This window comes from Solanum dulcamara, chromosome 10 (assembly GCF_947179165.1).
Source record: "Solanum dulcamara chromosome 10, daSolDulc1.2, whole genome shotgun sequence".
In the NCBI taxonomy this organism is placed as follows: Eukaryota; Viridiplantae; Streptophyta; class Magnoliopsida; order Solanales; family Solanaceae; genus Solanum; species Solanum dulcamara.
Window position 1 is genome coordinate 63809643 of NC_077246.1, and position 14755 is coordinate 63824397.

At 32.9% G+C, this 14755-nt stretch overlaps 1 protein-coding gene across 1 annotated transcript; it reads left to right on the plus strand.

The window, feature by feature from the left end:
* The first annotated feature begins 608 nt into the window (after nucleotides 1–608).
* Nucleotides 609–6731, plus strand: LOC129871255 (alpha-xylosidase 1-like). The gene is made up of 3 exons (XM_055946161.1): nucleotides 609–904; nucleotides 1411–2102; nucleotides 4761–6731. Exons 1-3 carry the CDS (start codon nucleotides 675–677, stop codon nucleotides 6626–6628), a joined length of 2790 nt encoding a protein of 929 aa, XP_055802136.1. The 5' UTR covers nucleotides 609–674; the 3' UTR covers nucleotides 6629–6731.
* The last annotated feature ends 8024 nt before the right edge of the window (nucleotides 6732–14755 follow it).

Below are 14755 nucleotides of genomic sequence, written 5' to 3' on the forward strand. Positions count from 1 at the left end.
CTGCCGTGCACCCGCATATGTCTAAATCCGCACCCACATCCGCACCGGTCTCATTGCCATCTTACTTGCCAAGTGAAACATATTAGGCTACCCTTCATATTTTTATATTTACTACTAAAAATTTACTATTTCTCCATTTATTTTTAAATGAAAAATATTCAGTAACTATTTTCATCGATATATAATTTATTGAATTGATGAGAAGAGAAAAAGTAGTGGAGTAACATTTTTTATACGAAAAAATTAGGAAGTTTTCCACTATTTCAATGACAATCTGTATTCTACGATCCATTTTTTCAATGAGCGGATTAGGTGAAAAAATGAGTGGAAAAATCATATTTTATAACGTAAAATGTCCACTTATTCGCGATGAAAAAAACTTTTATTGCAAATAGTGATTTATATTATACATTCATCAGGTATAGTTTAAGCAATTAGATAGACAACTATTTAGATTAATTTTTTATGATTTTTTAATAGATTACCAAGTCAGCCACTATAGTGTAACATCCATGAAAGGTAAATTAGTAATTTAGAAAATAAGATATATTATCTGTTACTATATAATAAGTTAACAATACACAAATAGGTGCAAATGAAAATTTGCCTTGTATATAAGTCTCAAAAACCTCAAAGATTCACTATTGCTAGTTGATTCTTTTCACAACAAAATCATGTTTTTCTGTTCCTTCTTATCACCTTCTCCCCTTACGTGTTTACTAATCTTGATTCTATGTATAGTTGGTGTTGATTTTGTCTCCACAACACAAACTAAGATTGGCCAAGGTTACAAGTTGATCTCCATTGAAAAATCACTAGATGGAGGCCTTATAGGTCACCTCCAAGTCAAGGAGAAGAACAATATTTATGGGCCAGATATTCCTCTTTTGCAACTCTATGTTAAGTAAGTTTTTCCCTTTTTCATGACTCAAAAGAAAATAAATAAATCATTTGTTAGACTTGCATGAATTGACATCATTCTTGAAAAGAAAAAAATTGAATCTTTATGTTAAGTTTGTGATTGTTATCCAGACATGAACATCATTCTTGAAAAAAATAATTGAATCTTTATGTTAATTTTGTAATTTTATCCAGGCATGAACATCATTCTGGAAAAAAAAACATTGAATCTTTATATCAATTTTGTGATTATTATCCAGACATGAACATCATTCTTGAAAAACATTGAATATTTATGTTAATTTTGTGATTATTATCCAAACATGAACATCATTCTTGAAAAATTGAATATTATTGTTAATTTTGTTAGTAATTATTATCCGGACATGAACATGGTTCTTGGAAAAAAAATTGAATCTTTGCGTCAATTTTGTAATTATTATCCGGGCATAAACAACATTCTTGAAAAAGAAATTGAATCCTTGTATTAATTTAGTGGTTATTATCCAGACATGAGACAGATGATCGTTTGAGGATTCATATAACTGATACAGAAGAGCAGAGGTGGGAGGTTCCTTATAACTTATTACAAAGAAAAACACCCCCATCATTGAAACAAAATGTTGATAAATCAAGAAAGAACCTTTTTTCATCAGTAGCGGAGTCAGAATATCCAGGAAGTGAGTTAATATTCAGTTACAAAAATGACCCTTTTAGTTTTTGTGTGAAAAGAAAATCAAACGGACAGACCCTTTTCAATTCAAGCTCTGATGATTCAGACTCATATAACAATTTGGTTTTTAAAGACCAATATCTTGAAATATCAACAAAATTGCCCAAAAATGCTTCTTTATATGGTCTAGGTGAAAACACACAACCCCATGGAATTAAAATTTACCCAAATGACCCTTACACTTTGTACACAACTGATCAACCAGCTATTAATTTGAATATGGATTTGTATGGATCACACCCTATGTATATGGATTTGAGGAATGTGAATGGAGTGGCAAATGCTCATGTAGTTTTGTTGCTAAATAGCAATGGGATGGATGTGTTTTACAAGGGAGATTCTTTAACATACAAAGTGATTGGGGGTGTTTTGGACTTTTACTTCTTTTCTGGTCCCACACCTCTTGATGTTGTTGATCAGTATACTTCATTCATAGGCAGGCCTGCTCCAATGCCTTATTGGTCTTTTGGTAAGTTTCAAATTCTCTCATCTTCCTTAATGCATTTTATTTTGGCATAATACATAAACGTGTTTTTAATTCTATCTCATTTTTTTATGTTTTTAAATCTTGAATGTGCATAAGTAAGTATTTAAATATGTATAAAATTGAACAAGCAAACATATCGTCCTATATAACATAACTTGAATTATACTATGTAGGTTGCGTGTGTAATTTTATATAAGTTTAAGTATTTATTTGTTCGCACTAAAAGCTAGAGCCCATAAATAAAAGTTAAAAGAATACATTTATGTTTTATGTCTTGTAATTTATGATGATACTCTTTGATATTTGTTATGTTTTATTGGTGCAACTCCCAAATTAAGTCAATTTTTATTATGACAACATTATTTGTTCAATATTTTTTGAAGCTGTTATAACAAGATAATACTACAAAGAATGTATAATAGCTATAGTCGGTTCCAAAAAATTAGACTGTTATAATAAAATATTATTATATAAAATGTTTGTTATATATAGAGAAAGAGGTACGACTATAGAGCCTTTTTGGATAAAGTTATTTTAAGTAACTTATAAGTTGAAAACTGATTATAAGTTAAAAAAATAAAAAATAAGTAGGTGCATCCTAACTTATTTTTTTTGACTTATAAGCTGTTTTCAACTTATAAGCTGCTTAAAATAAGTCACAACTTACAAGTAACTTATAAGTCAATTCAAACGAGCTCTATACTTTCCTTTGTCCATTTATTTCCTCTTTCCATCTTGACTCTTTTTCCGCTCATTACGAAAATATTACATACACAATATAGTTTATTAAATTATTTTTATTTAATAAATATATTACTCTTAATTTTTTGGAAATTGAGTATTTAATAATTAAATTGCATTAAATATACACATTAAAATTTAAATTCGTAATTATTATGAATAACTTTATCGTTGGCTTGAGATGAAGGCTGTGGGAGAATATTTGTCTTGATTAGAACCCGTGAGTAGGCTTTCAATAAGTTTAGTCTCTTTTGTTTCTATTAGGGTAATTTGAATAAGTTAGAACCCGTGTTATGGACAAAACAAAAACACCCTTCAATTTTTGTCTATCGGCGTTATTTCCTTAATAAAATTTTGTTACGTATAACGTAGGAAAATTGGTAGCACGTGGATCATTTTTTTTATTACACAGGGGTAGGTAGGGAAAGGAAATTGGATGAGAGAATTATAAGATGAAAATTAAATCCTCACCAGCTAAAATGAAATTCAGATAGAGTCAATCAATTAAGATCCTGAATAATCTTTATCAACAAATTAAAGTATTCTTCTAACAATTTGGCTTGAATAGACACAGTTCTCCTCAATGGGTTTATAGTTATATAATATAACAGTAACATACTCAGTATAATTCTACAAATAGGATTTAGAAAAGATGATAGTGTACATATAGCTTGTTTGGATTGGCTTATTTTTAACCAGCTTATAAGTTGAAAATTGCTTATAAGTTTTTTTAAAAAAAATACGTGCAGACCAACTTTTTTTTTGACTTATAAGTTGTTTTCAACTTATAAACTGTTTAAAATAAGTTCATCCAAATAAACCCAACTATTTATTGGGGCTTATTTTAAGGACAAAATAATTTTAAGTTGGTCAGTCAAACACTCAATAAAAGATGAAAACAGCTTATAAAAAGCTTATAAGTCAATCCAAATGGTCTCTATTCTTATCCATAATTTAAAAAGGTAGAAAAATTGTATTCAATAGACCCTCGACCGATACATATTTCTCCCATGAATTATTGAATAGGAAGATCATAATATTGATTTTAACGTTAAAAGAAAAAGGGACTTCTTGTATACTTAAATCTAGAAAGCTAAGGGGTAACTACTGAAGGAATATTCTTAGAAGAAAAAAGAAAGTACGCAATTTCTCTTTTTACATAAGTAGAAAGACAATAGACATCTTTTATTTCTTTGCCACTTTGGCTAATCATAATAATGCACTATGAAAGGTCTAAGTAGAAGATATTAATTAAGTTTTGTATGGATGGCCTCTATTACGAGATGTTCTTTTGTTTTTGTCCTCAAAATTGATGGTTTTTAATTTTTATTTTTATTTATTATTTAATAAAATTTTGTGGATCAAAATATTCTTATCTATTTAAATCTAATTTGCTTGTAATAAGCTTAGAAAACTTTTATTTTGCTCGACATAAGTTATGCTACATAAGTTGTGTAGTATTTTTCAAAATTTATTATAGTGTTCAAAAACTAAAGTTACGCCTTTTGGGGCATATGTTCTTTATTAGTTTTAGAGAAAAAAAAATTGATAGCTAATATGGAATGGTAGAGTGCACCTGTAGCAGTGTAGGTCTGTCTCAGAGACATAACTTGTTATGCCTTTTATGGCATAGCTTGTGGAATATTAGAATATGAAAATATAAATCAACACCCCGCGAAAAGTTATTTATTATTTCGGTGTCAGGACTTATAACACTTGATCTCTTCTTCGTTGTATCAGTATAATTTAACCGGTTATAATAAGTTACTCAATATATATATAACACGTACGGTTCCAAACCAACTACCAAATGACCCCTTAATATTTGGTAAATGTTGTTATTATCTTATTGTATGTATCTCCTAATTAAAACTATCTTCTCCTTGTTGATTGCTACAGGATTCCATCAATGCAGATGGGGTTACCACAATTTATCAGTAATTGAAGATGTTGTTGAGAACTACAACAAAGCCAAAATCCCTCTTGATGTTATCTGGAATGATGATGATCACATGGATGGTAAAAAGGATTTCACTCTCAATCCTGTCAATTACCCTCGTCCGAATTTGCTAGCATTCTTGGAGAAAATTCATGCCCGAGGCATGAAGTACATTGTCATCGTTGATCCTGGAATCGGCGTTAACAACACTTATGGTGTTTACCAAAGAGGTATAGCCAATGATGTCTTCATCAAATATGAAGGCAAGCCTTATTTAGCTCAAGTCTGGCCTGGTGCTGTCAATTTCCCCGATTTTCTCAATCCCAAGACTGTTGAGTGGTGGGGTGATGAAATCAGGAGGTTCCACGAACTTGTGCCTGTTGATGGACTCTGGATTGACATGAATGAAGTTTCCAACTTTTGTTCAGGTTTGTGTACAATCCCTCAAGGAAGAATATGTCCTAATGGCACCGGTCCCGGGTGGATATGCTGCCTGGATTGCAAAAACATAACGAATACTAGATGGGATGATCCGCCTTATAAGATTAATGCTAGTGGAATGCAAGCACCAGTTGGTTACAAGACCATAGCGACTAGCGCGGTTCATTATAATGGAGTTGGGGAATATGATGCTCATAGCATTTACGGGTTTTCTCAGTCCATTGCTACTCACAAGGCTCTTCAAGGACTCGAGGGCAAGCGTCCTTTTATATTGTCTCGTTCCACATTTGTTGGTTCGGGACATTATGCTGCACATTGGACAGGGGATAACAGAGGAACTTGGGATGATTTGAGATATTCAATATCTACAGTGTTGAATTTTGGCTTATTTGGTGTTCCTATGGTTGGTGCAGATATATGTGGATTCTATCCTGCACCTACAGAGGAGCTTTGTAACCGTTGGATTGAAGTTGGCGCGTTCTATCCTTTCTCAAGGGATCACGCGAACTACTATTCCCCAAGGCAAGAACTTTACCAATGGGAGAGCGTGGCTGAATCTGCGCGAAATGCATTAGGAATGAGATATAAGTTACTACCATATTTCTACACTTTGAACTACGAGGCACATACTACTGGTGCGCCAATTGCTCGTCCCCTCTTCTTCTCTTTCCCAAATCTACCAGAGGTTTACGACGTGAGCACACAATTTTTGGTAGGAAGCAAGGTCATGGTCTCGCCGGTGTTAGATCAGGGGAAAACAGAGGTGAAAGCTCTGTTTCCCCCGGGGACATGGTACAATTTATTCGATATGACACAAGCAATTGTCACAAAAGAGCTACATTACATCACATTAGACGCGCCTCTAAATGTGGTCAATGTACATTTGTACCAAAACGCCATAATACCAATGCAGCGCGGTGGAATGATATCAAAAGAAGCAAGAATGACACCTTTTACCCTCATAGTGACCTTCCCATCGGAGATGAATGACATAGAAGCTAAAGGAAATCTTTTCCTCGACGATGATGAGCTTCCAGAGATGAAGTTAGGAAACGGGCACTCAACGTATATCGATTTCCATGCAACAGCAAGTAATGGAACAGTGAAGTTGTGGTCAGAAATTCAAGAAAGCAAGTTTGCATTGGATAAGGGATGGTTCATTGAGAAGGTTATAGTTTTAGGCATCAATGGCACTGATGGAACTTTTGAAATAAACGTCGATGGACAAACGATCGAAGATACTTCAAAAGTGAAGTATAGAACAGAAAAACACAAGTACATAGACAATTTGCATGATGAAGAAGATAAGAGAAAGAGTATGATGATGGACATTCATGGACTGGAATTGCCATTAGGGAAGAATTTTGTTATGTCCTGGAAAATGTGAACCAAAACTAGTTATTATGTGTGCATAAATTGCCTATGTCCTATATTATTAGGATTTAGGTCCTCAAGGTTATTAATGAAAAGGAGATGAATTTTGGTAGTTATTTCCAATTTTACCATATTTGGTTGGTAAAAATATTTTGAAAAACATTTACTCTAAGAAAACAAGTTATTTAAAAATGAGGAAAATGACTTTCCTAACGAAAACAAGTTCTATAAGTAATTTTTCAAGTTCTATGTCTTCTTCCCATCCACTCAACACCTCCACTTCCCATCTTTTGACAATTCCGACCCCCTCCACACCCCGAACTCCACTCATCACCCAATCCCACCCTCAATAATATTTTGCTAGCTTATATATAAATGCATTTGGGATTTTAGATGAGATTAAAAATTTAGCTCGTCAATATTTAGTTGCCAAAGATAGTAACCAAAAAAATATATTCTCATTCATCATTATTTAGGAGAAAATTTAAAATTTAACTAATGTGTAACCCAATGAATTCAATTATTCTCAAAATTATTCAATGTTTAACCAACGATCTTAAAATTATTCAATGTTTAGCCACTTTTTAATGAGAATTAGTGTAATGATTTCCAGTAATTCTTGTCTGGGATTAGAACCCCATATTGATGAAACAAAGCACAAACACTTCACAACTTTATCATAAACTATATTCTGTTAGTTTAGTAGGCTAAATTTGTCTATAAAAGAGGAAAAAGTATATTCTGTTATAAAATAAACGCAAAATAGAAAGAGCGATAGTGAGAGAAAGAGAGAAAAAAGATAATTGCCATATCAGTATATATTATGCTATTGCCAAAATCTGGCCATTTATAGCCAGAAGAATGAAGCAAAATATAGTGGGCAACTTGTCCACTTTAAGTGGGCCCCACACAAAAAGGAAAAATAATTGCAAGTGGACATCCAACTTTGTTCCACTTGCTGTTTAACACTCCCTCTTGGATGTCTATGTGAAATGTGTCTCATTAAAAACTAACAAGAAATAATATACATAGTTATTCTGAGCATCCATAGATGTTGTGCCTCATTAAAACCTTACTAGAAAAAAAACCCAGTGGGAAAAATCCTAGTGAAGAAAAAAGAGTACACACATCTGGTAATACGCCTTGAGTCCTGCCTCATTAAAAACCTTACCAGAAAAACCTAGCGGGACAAAACCTTGGCTAAAGGAAAAAGAGTACTGCGCGTATTTTACTCCCCTTGATGAAAACATCACTTAATATCTCGAAGATGATGCATTCCAATTTTTATCTCATTTTCTCAAAGGTTGAAGTAGGCAATGCCTTGGTAAACATATCTGCTAAATTGTCACTTGAACGAACTTGTTGGATATCTATTTCACCCTTCTTTTGAAGATCATGAGTAAAAAAGAATTTTGGTGAAATATGTTTTGTTCTGTCTCCTTTGATGTATCCTCCCTTCAGTTGAGCTATACATGCAGCATTGTCTTCATACAATATTGTTTGAACGTCTCTTTTAAAAGAAATGTCACATGTTTCTTGAATGAGTTGAGTTATTGATCTTAACCAAACGCATTCTCGACTTGCTTCATGGATGACTATTATCTCTGCATGATTTGAGGAAGTGGAAACCATAGTTTTCTTTGTTGAACGCCATGATATAGTTGTACCACCACATGTAAATAAATAACCTATCTGTGATCGACCTTTATGGGGATCAAACAAATATTTCGCATCTGCGTAACCAATCAATTGTGACGTGGATTCATTTGGTAAAACAATCTCATATCAATGGTCTTTTGGAGATATCTGAATATATGCTTAATTTCATTCCAGTGTCTTCGTGTTGAAGAAGAATTAAATCTTGATAACAAGCTTATAGAGAAAGTTATATCTGGTCTAGAATTGTTGGCAAGATACATTAACACACCAATTGCACTAAGATATGGTATTTCAGCACCAATAAGCTCTTCATCATTTTCATGAGGTTGAAATAAATCTGTATTAATATCAAGAGATCTCACAACCATTGGGGTACTCAATGGATGTGCTTTATCCATATAAAACCTCTTTAAAATATTTTCAATATATGTTGACTGATGTACAAATATCTCATTTGTAAAATATTCAATTTGTAGACCAAGACAAAATTTTGTCTTTTCGAGGTCTTTCATTTTGAACTCTATTTTCAACATTTTACTGCCTTTGAAAGTTCTTTTGGACTTCCAATAATATTCAAATCATCAACATATACTGCTATTATGACAAATTCAGATCCAGACCTTTTCATAAAGACACAAGAGCAAATTGAATCATTTTTATATCTTTTAGCAAATATTCACTAAGACAATTGTACAACATGCACCCTGATTGTTTCAACCCATATAAAGATTTCTGAAGTTTTATTGAGCAAGTTTCTCGAGAATCCTTATATGTTTCAGACACTTTGAACCCTTTGAGAATTTTCATAAAAATGTTGTGGTCCAATGAGCCATATATATAGGCAATGACCACGTCCATTAGGTGTATTTCAAACTTTTCATGAACTGCCAAATTCATTAGATACCTAAAGGTGATTGCATACACCACAGGGAAATATGTTTCCATATAGTCAATGCCAAGCCTTTGCGAAAATCTTGGGCTACAATTCGTGCTTTATATCTTACAACTTCACCTTTTTCATTTCGTTTACGCACAAAAACCATTTGTACCCTACTAGCTTAACACCTTCAGGTGTTCGGGTTATTGATCCAAAAACTTTACGTTTTTCAAGTGAAATTAACTCTACTTGAATTGCATCCTTCCATTTTGGCCAATCATTTCTCTGTCTACATTCATCGACAGATTTTGGTTCAAGATCCTTATCTTGTTGCATTATTTTAATGGCAACATTATAAGCAAAAATATTATCGACCACAATATTATTTTAATTCCACCGTTTTCCTGTCGAGATATAATTTATTGAGATTTCTTTATTCTCATTATTTTCAGGTACTTGGACCTCCTCGGTGGTATCATCATTTGTTGTGTCTCTAGGCTCTTCTTGAGCAATTGCCTCCAAATTATGATTATCTTGATAATTTATTCTTTTTTTGAGGATTTTCATCTTTGAAACCAATTGGTCTTCCACGTTTTAAGCGTGGCCTAGACTTATTTGTCTGAACAAATTATCCTACCGGGACATCAACTCGAACTTGAGCATTGACAGTCGGGATATGCGATTTAGTAACCCGTGAAAGGTTAGTAAATGTATTCAGCAGTTGATTTGCAATATTCTGCAAATAAATCATCTTTTGAACTTTTTGCTCACATTGATTTGTTTGAGGATCTAAATGAGATAGTGATAATGAATTCCAATCTATCTCATTTTTTAATTGCTTATATTCTCCCCCTAATATTGGATATATTGATTCATCAAAATGACAATCAGCAAATCTTGCCGTAAATAAATCTCCAGTCATAAGTTCCAAATATTTTATAATAGAAGGAAATTCATACCCAACATATATTCCAACCTTCTTTGGAGACCCATTTTTGTGCGGTGCGGTGGAGCAATTGAGACATATACCGTACACCCAAATATTCTAAGATGGGATATATTTGGCTCTCTTCTAAAAGCCAACTGTAACGGAGAAAATTCATGAAAATTTATTGGCCTTATGCGTACAAGTATTGCTGCATGCAAAATAGTATGCCCCCATACTGAAATAAGAAGTTTTATCCTCATCAACAATGGTCTAGCTATCAATTGGAGGCGTTTAATCAATGATTCTATTAGACCATTTTGAGTATGAACATGAGCGATCCGATGCTCAAATTTTATTCCAATCGACATACAATAATTATTAAAGAATTGAGATGTAAATTCACCAGTATTATTAAGATGAATTGTCTTTATTGCATAATCTGGAAATTGTGCTCTTAACCTTATAATTTGAGCTAACAATCTCGCAAAAGTCATGTTGCAAGTTGATAATAAGCACACATGTGATCATCTTGTAGATGCATCTATCAAGACCATATAATATTTAAATGGTATACATGAAGGGTGAATTGGCCCACATATATCACCATATATACGTTCCAGAAATGCAGGAGATTTTATCCCAACCGTAGTTGCTGATGGTTTACTAATCAGTTTTTCTTGGGAACAAGCAACATAAGAAATTTTTTTAGATTAAAGAATTTTCTGATTCTTCAAAGTATGTCCATGTGAATTCTCAATAATTTTGCGCATCATATTATAATCGAGATGACCCAACCAGTCATCTCAAATAATAAAACCATTAGAATCGGTAAACCTTTTATTTACTATGGCATGTGATTCAATAGTACCAATATTTGTATGGTACAATCCAGAAGAAAGTGCAGGTAATTTTTCGTGCACAATTTTCTTCTCCGTATTTATTGTAGTAATATAAAGGTATTCAACATTTTCTTTATTCGCAATCTCAATATGATAGCCATTTTGCAGAATAACATTGAAACTTAACAAGTTTCTTTGAGACTTACTACAATACAATGCATTATCAATTACCAATATAGTTCTTTCAGGTAGTAATAAGACCGCTTTTCCAGAGCCTTCAATCAATTTTGTACTACTAGATATTGTATTTACATAGGCCTTTTTCATAATCAAATGACAGAAATATTTTTTTTCTTTTAATATCGTATGAGTTGTGACACTATCCAAAAGGCACATATCTTCATTATTCATCTAGGATTCAATTGAAGACTGAAAAATTTATTTATCTTCATAAAATAAAAATATATTATAAGAGAGAAAATAAATAAATTGCTAGAATAACATAAGTCCTTTTTTTTCTTCTTTTAAATGGATAAACGTAAAAACATGATAATCAAAAGTACATAAAAATGACAACATATTGTAAATCATATAATAAAATTTAGGCATAACCCATTGGTGGCCCCTCAAAATTGGCTCCAACTTTCACTTAGACACCTCAACTAAGCTTTGTTCATTTTAGACACCTCAAGTAAGGTTCTGATGTGTCATTTTGACACTTTTTTTTACAATCACCCAAATATCTAAAGTGTGTGTAATACACTTGCCGCTGATGTATCAAAGTGACCAATTAAATGAAGAAACGTGACAAATATATCAAAAATAATTTTAAAATAATGACTTTTGATTAGAAAAAATGGTCATTAACTTCATTTAATTGGTCATTGTGACACATCAGCGGCAAGTGTATTACACACACTTTAGATATTTGGGTGATTGTAAAAAAAGTGTCAAAATGACACATCAGAACCTTATTTGAGGTGTTTAAAATGAACAAATCTTAGTTGAAGTGTCTAAGTGAAAATTGGTGCCAACTATGAGGGGTCACCGATGGGTTCCGCCTAAAATTTAACATCAATTATAATCCTTAGAGAAGTCTTCAACCTCCAAATGAGTAATATCATTGAGATCATTAAAATCGTCATCCTTCAAATCCATATTTGCTTCAATATTATCATTATGTGAATGTCTTGCCTCAACATTATTTTCAAACGCCAAGTGTGACTCTATCCGAGCAATAGAAGAAGAGGCACCGCCTTTGTTTGCCTTTCTTTTGAAGAAATTTTGATAAAGCCTTACAAAATGCTTAGGCGTCCGACATTCATTTTTTCAGTGACCCTTCATGCCACAACAATGACAGTTACTTCTTGAAGGACCACTTTGAGAACTCATATTATTCTCCCTTTTATGTTGACCACCACCACGATGATTATTATATCGTCTTCTACGTGCTTCTATCTGTAACGACCCATTAGGTCATTTTGAGAATTAGAGGTTTTTACTTCATTAAAGACCCATCCCGTAAATTTGTTTTATGGGTATTTTGGACTATTCAATAACTCTGCTTATTTAGTTAAGGGGTAAATTTAGATAACCTATTTAATTAATGGACTAAAGTGATAATTTATTTAATGTCCTGTACCAATTGTTCAATACATATAAAAGTATATTAATGGGATTTAGCTTTTATTTATTAATTAATTCATGATTAGTTGCCCTAACTAAGTAGAAAAGAAAAGAGAAGAAATAGAGAAAAGGACGAGAAACTTACCTCGCAGACGACGACGGAAGAGGTCTCCACACTACGAATTCATGTAAGCTTAAATGGGGTTCATATTAGTATTATTTTACTATTCTTATGAAAGTAATAGGAATTTGGCTTGTTGTAATTTGGCGTAATCTGTGAACTTCAATACTAATATTACTATATTATTTTATATTATAAATCAAGTTTGACATATTGAGATATGTAATTAAATATTAGGTGTAGTGTTTATATGAAATTCATCCAAGTTATATTATTTGGAGGAATTAAGACTTAACCCTAGGCTTGAGTTTTTAGGAAATTGATAATAGAATTTGGTGAATTATTGAGTGTAGGTTAAACATATATATAGTATGGATGTCTACGAACTCGTTTACTTATAAATATTGTACAATTGATAGATTGGAAACGTGAGTCTTTGAAGGAAGGAAAGACATTCGTGAATTAGCTTGCTTGGATTCGATTCTTCGATTGAGGTAGGTTATGGTTTTTATTCTATATCATAGATAGACTCTTAATAGTGATTGATATTCGTTGAGTAATGTGTGAAGTTTACTATGTATTTAATTGTTGTGGTTTGGATGGTTGATATGTTGTTGTGATTGGTCTGAAATCCCGAGGCCATGAAATCCATAATCTTGAACTTGCCCTATCAAAAATGGTGCCTTGAATAAAGAAGGCTTGATGAAATATTGTTAATGAAGTGGAATGTAATAATGAAGAATGATAAATTAATTATATTTGGATCGGGTGTCACGTTCCGACACGGTATATTTGGATCGGGTGTCACGTTCCGACACGGTATATTTGGATCGGGTGTCACGCTCCGACACGATATATTTGGATCGGGTGTCACGTTCCGACACGATAATATTAAAGGAAAATAAATTAAAATGACTTAATACTACCCAATCTCCAATAACTCACTTTCCAAAAGGGTGTGATATGGAGGCTTGAGTCCTCATGTGTGATCTTAATATTGTTGATTGGTTATGAAATGGTTCATTGTATTGTCACTTGATCTTGATCTTGTTGGTTGCCACCTGTTAAGTATTACGGTTGATTTCCAGCTATTACTTATTGCATATTGATTCATATTTTGAGTCGGCCGATGATACCTACTCAGTACATGTTATCCTGTACTGACCCCTACTTGTATCTTTCTTTGTTTTATTTGTGGAGTGCAGCGAGTCTTCCATTGGTTTCGACTCGACCTCAATTCTAGTCAGTGTCCAGTTCATCGGATTGTAGGGTGAGTTATCCTTCTAGCTGGCGATGGAATCTCTTGTCATGGCATGACGTTCTTAGTTTTCGGACATGTTATGTTATTTATTTGGTGTTTGATAATTTCAGACTTAGTTTTAGAATTTAGATGTCCTTCATGTGATGACTTTCAGGTTTTGGGAAAAACGTATTTATTTGAACTTCCGCGTTATTATTATATTTATTAGTTGGGGTTTGTATCGTTGGTTCTCCCACCTAGGAGGTTAAGTGTGGGTGCCACTCACGACCCATTTTGGGTCGTGACACTATCATATTTGCTTTCGGTAACGGAGCAATTTCAGTGGGATGAGCTTCATGATTTTTCATTAAAAAAGCATTGTGTTGCTCAGCCACCAGAAGGCATGAGATCTATTCAGAGTATTTTTGAAAACTTTTTTCACGGTATTGTTGTTGTAATATCACATTAGAGGCATGAAAAGTAGTTAGTGTCTTTTCTAACATGTCCTCATCATTTATAATTTCCTCACATAATTTTAATTGGGAAGTTATTCTAAATACAATAGAATTATATTCAATTACACTTTTAAAATCTTGAAACCGTAAGTGCATCCACTCATAACGAGCCCTTGGCAATACCGTTGCCTTGAAGTGGTCATACCTCCCTTTTAAATCTTTCCACAATTCAAGTGGATCTTTCACTGTCAAGTATTCAACCTTCAGGCTTTCATCTAGATGATGATGAAGGAAAATCATAACCTTTACTTTATCCTGACTTAATACTTTATTTCCTTCGATAATGTCATCACCAAGACCCTTAGCGATAAGGTGGATTTCAGCATCAAATACCC

Coding starts and splice junctions, on each gene's coding strand:
- LOC129871255 (XM_055946161.1), top strand. CDS start 675: ATGTTTTTCTGTTCCTTCTTATCACCTTCTCCCCTTACGTGTTTACTA. Junction 905..1,410: donor CTTTTGCAACTCTATGTTAA/GTAAGTTTTTCC, acceptor GTTATTATCCAG/ACATGAGACAGATGATCGTT. Junction 2,103..4,760: donor AATGCCTTATTGGTCTTTTG/GTAAGTTTCAAA, acceptor TGATTGCTACAG/GATTCCATCAATGCAGATGG.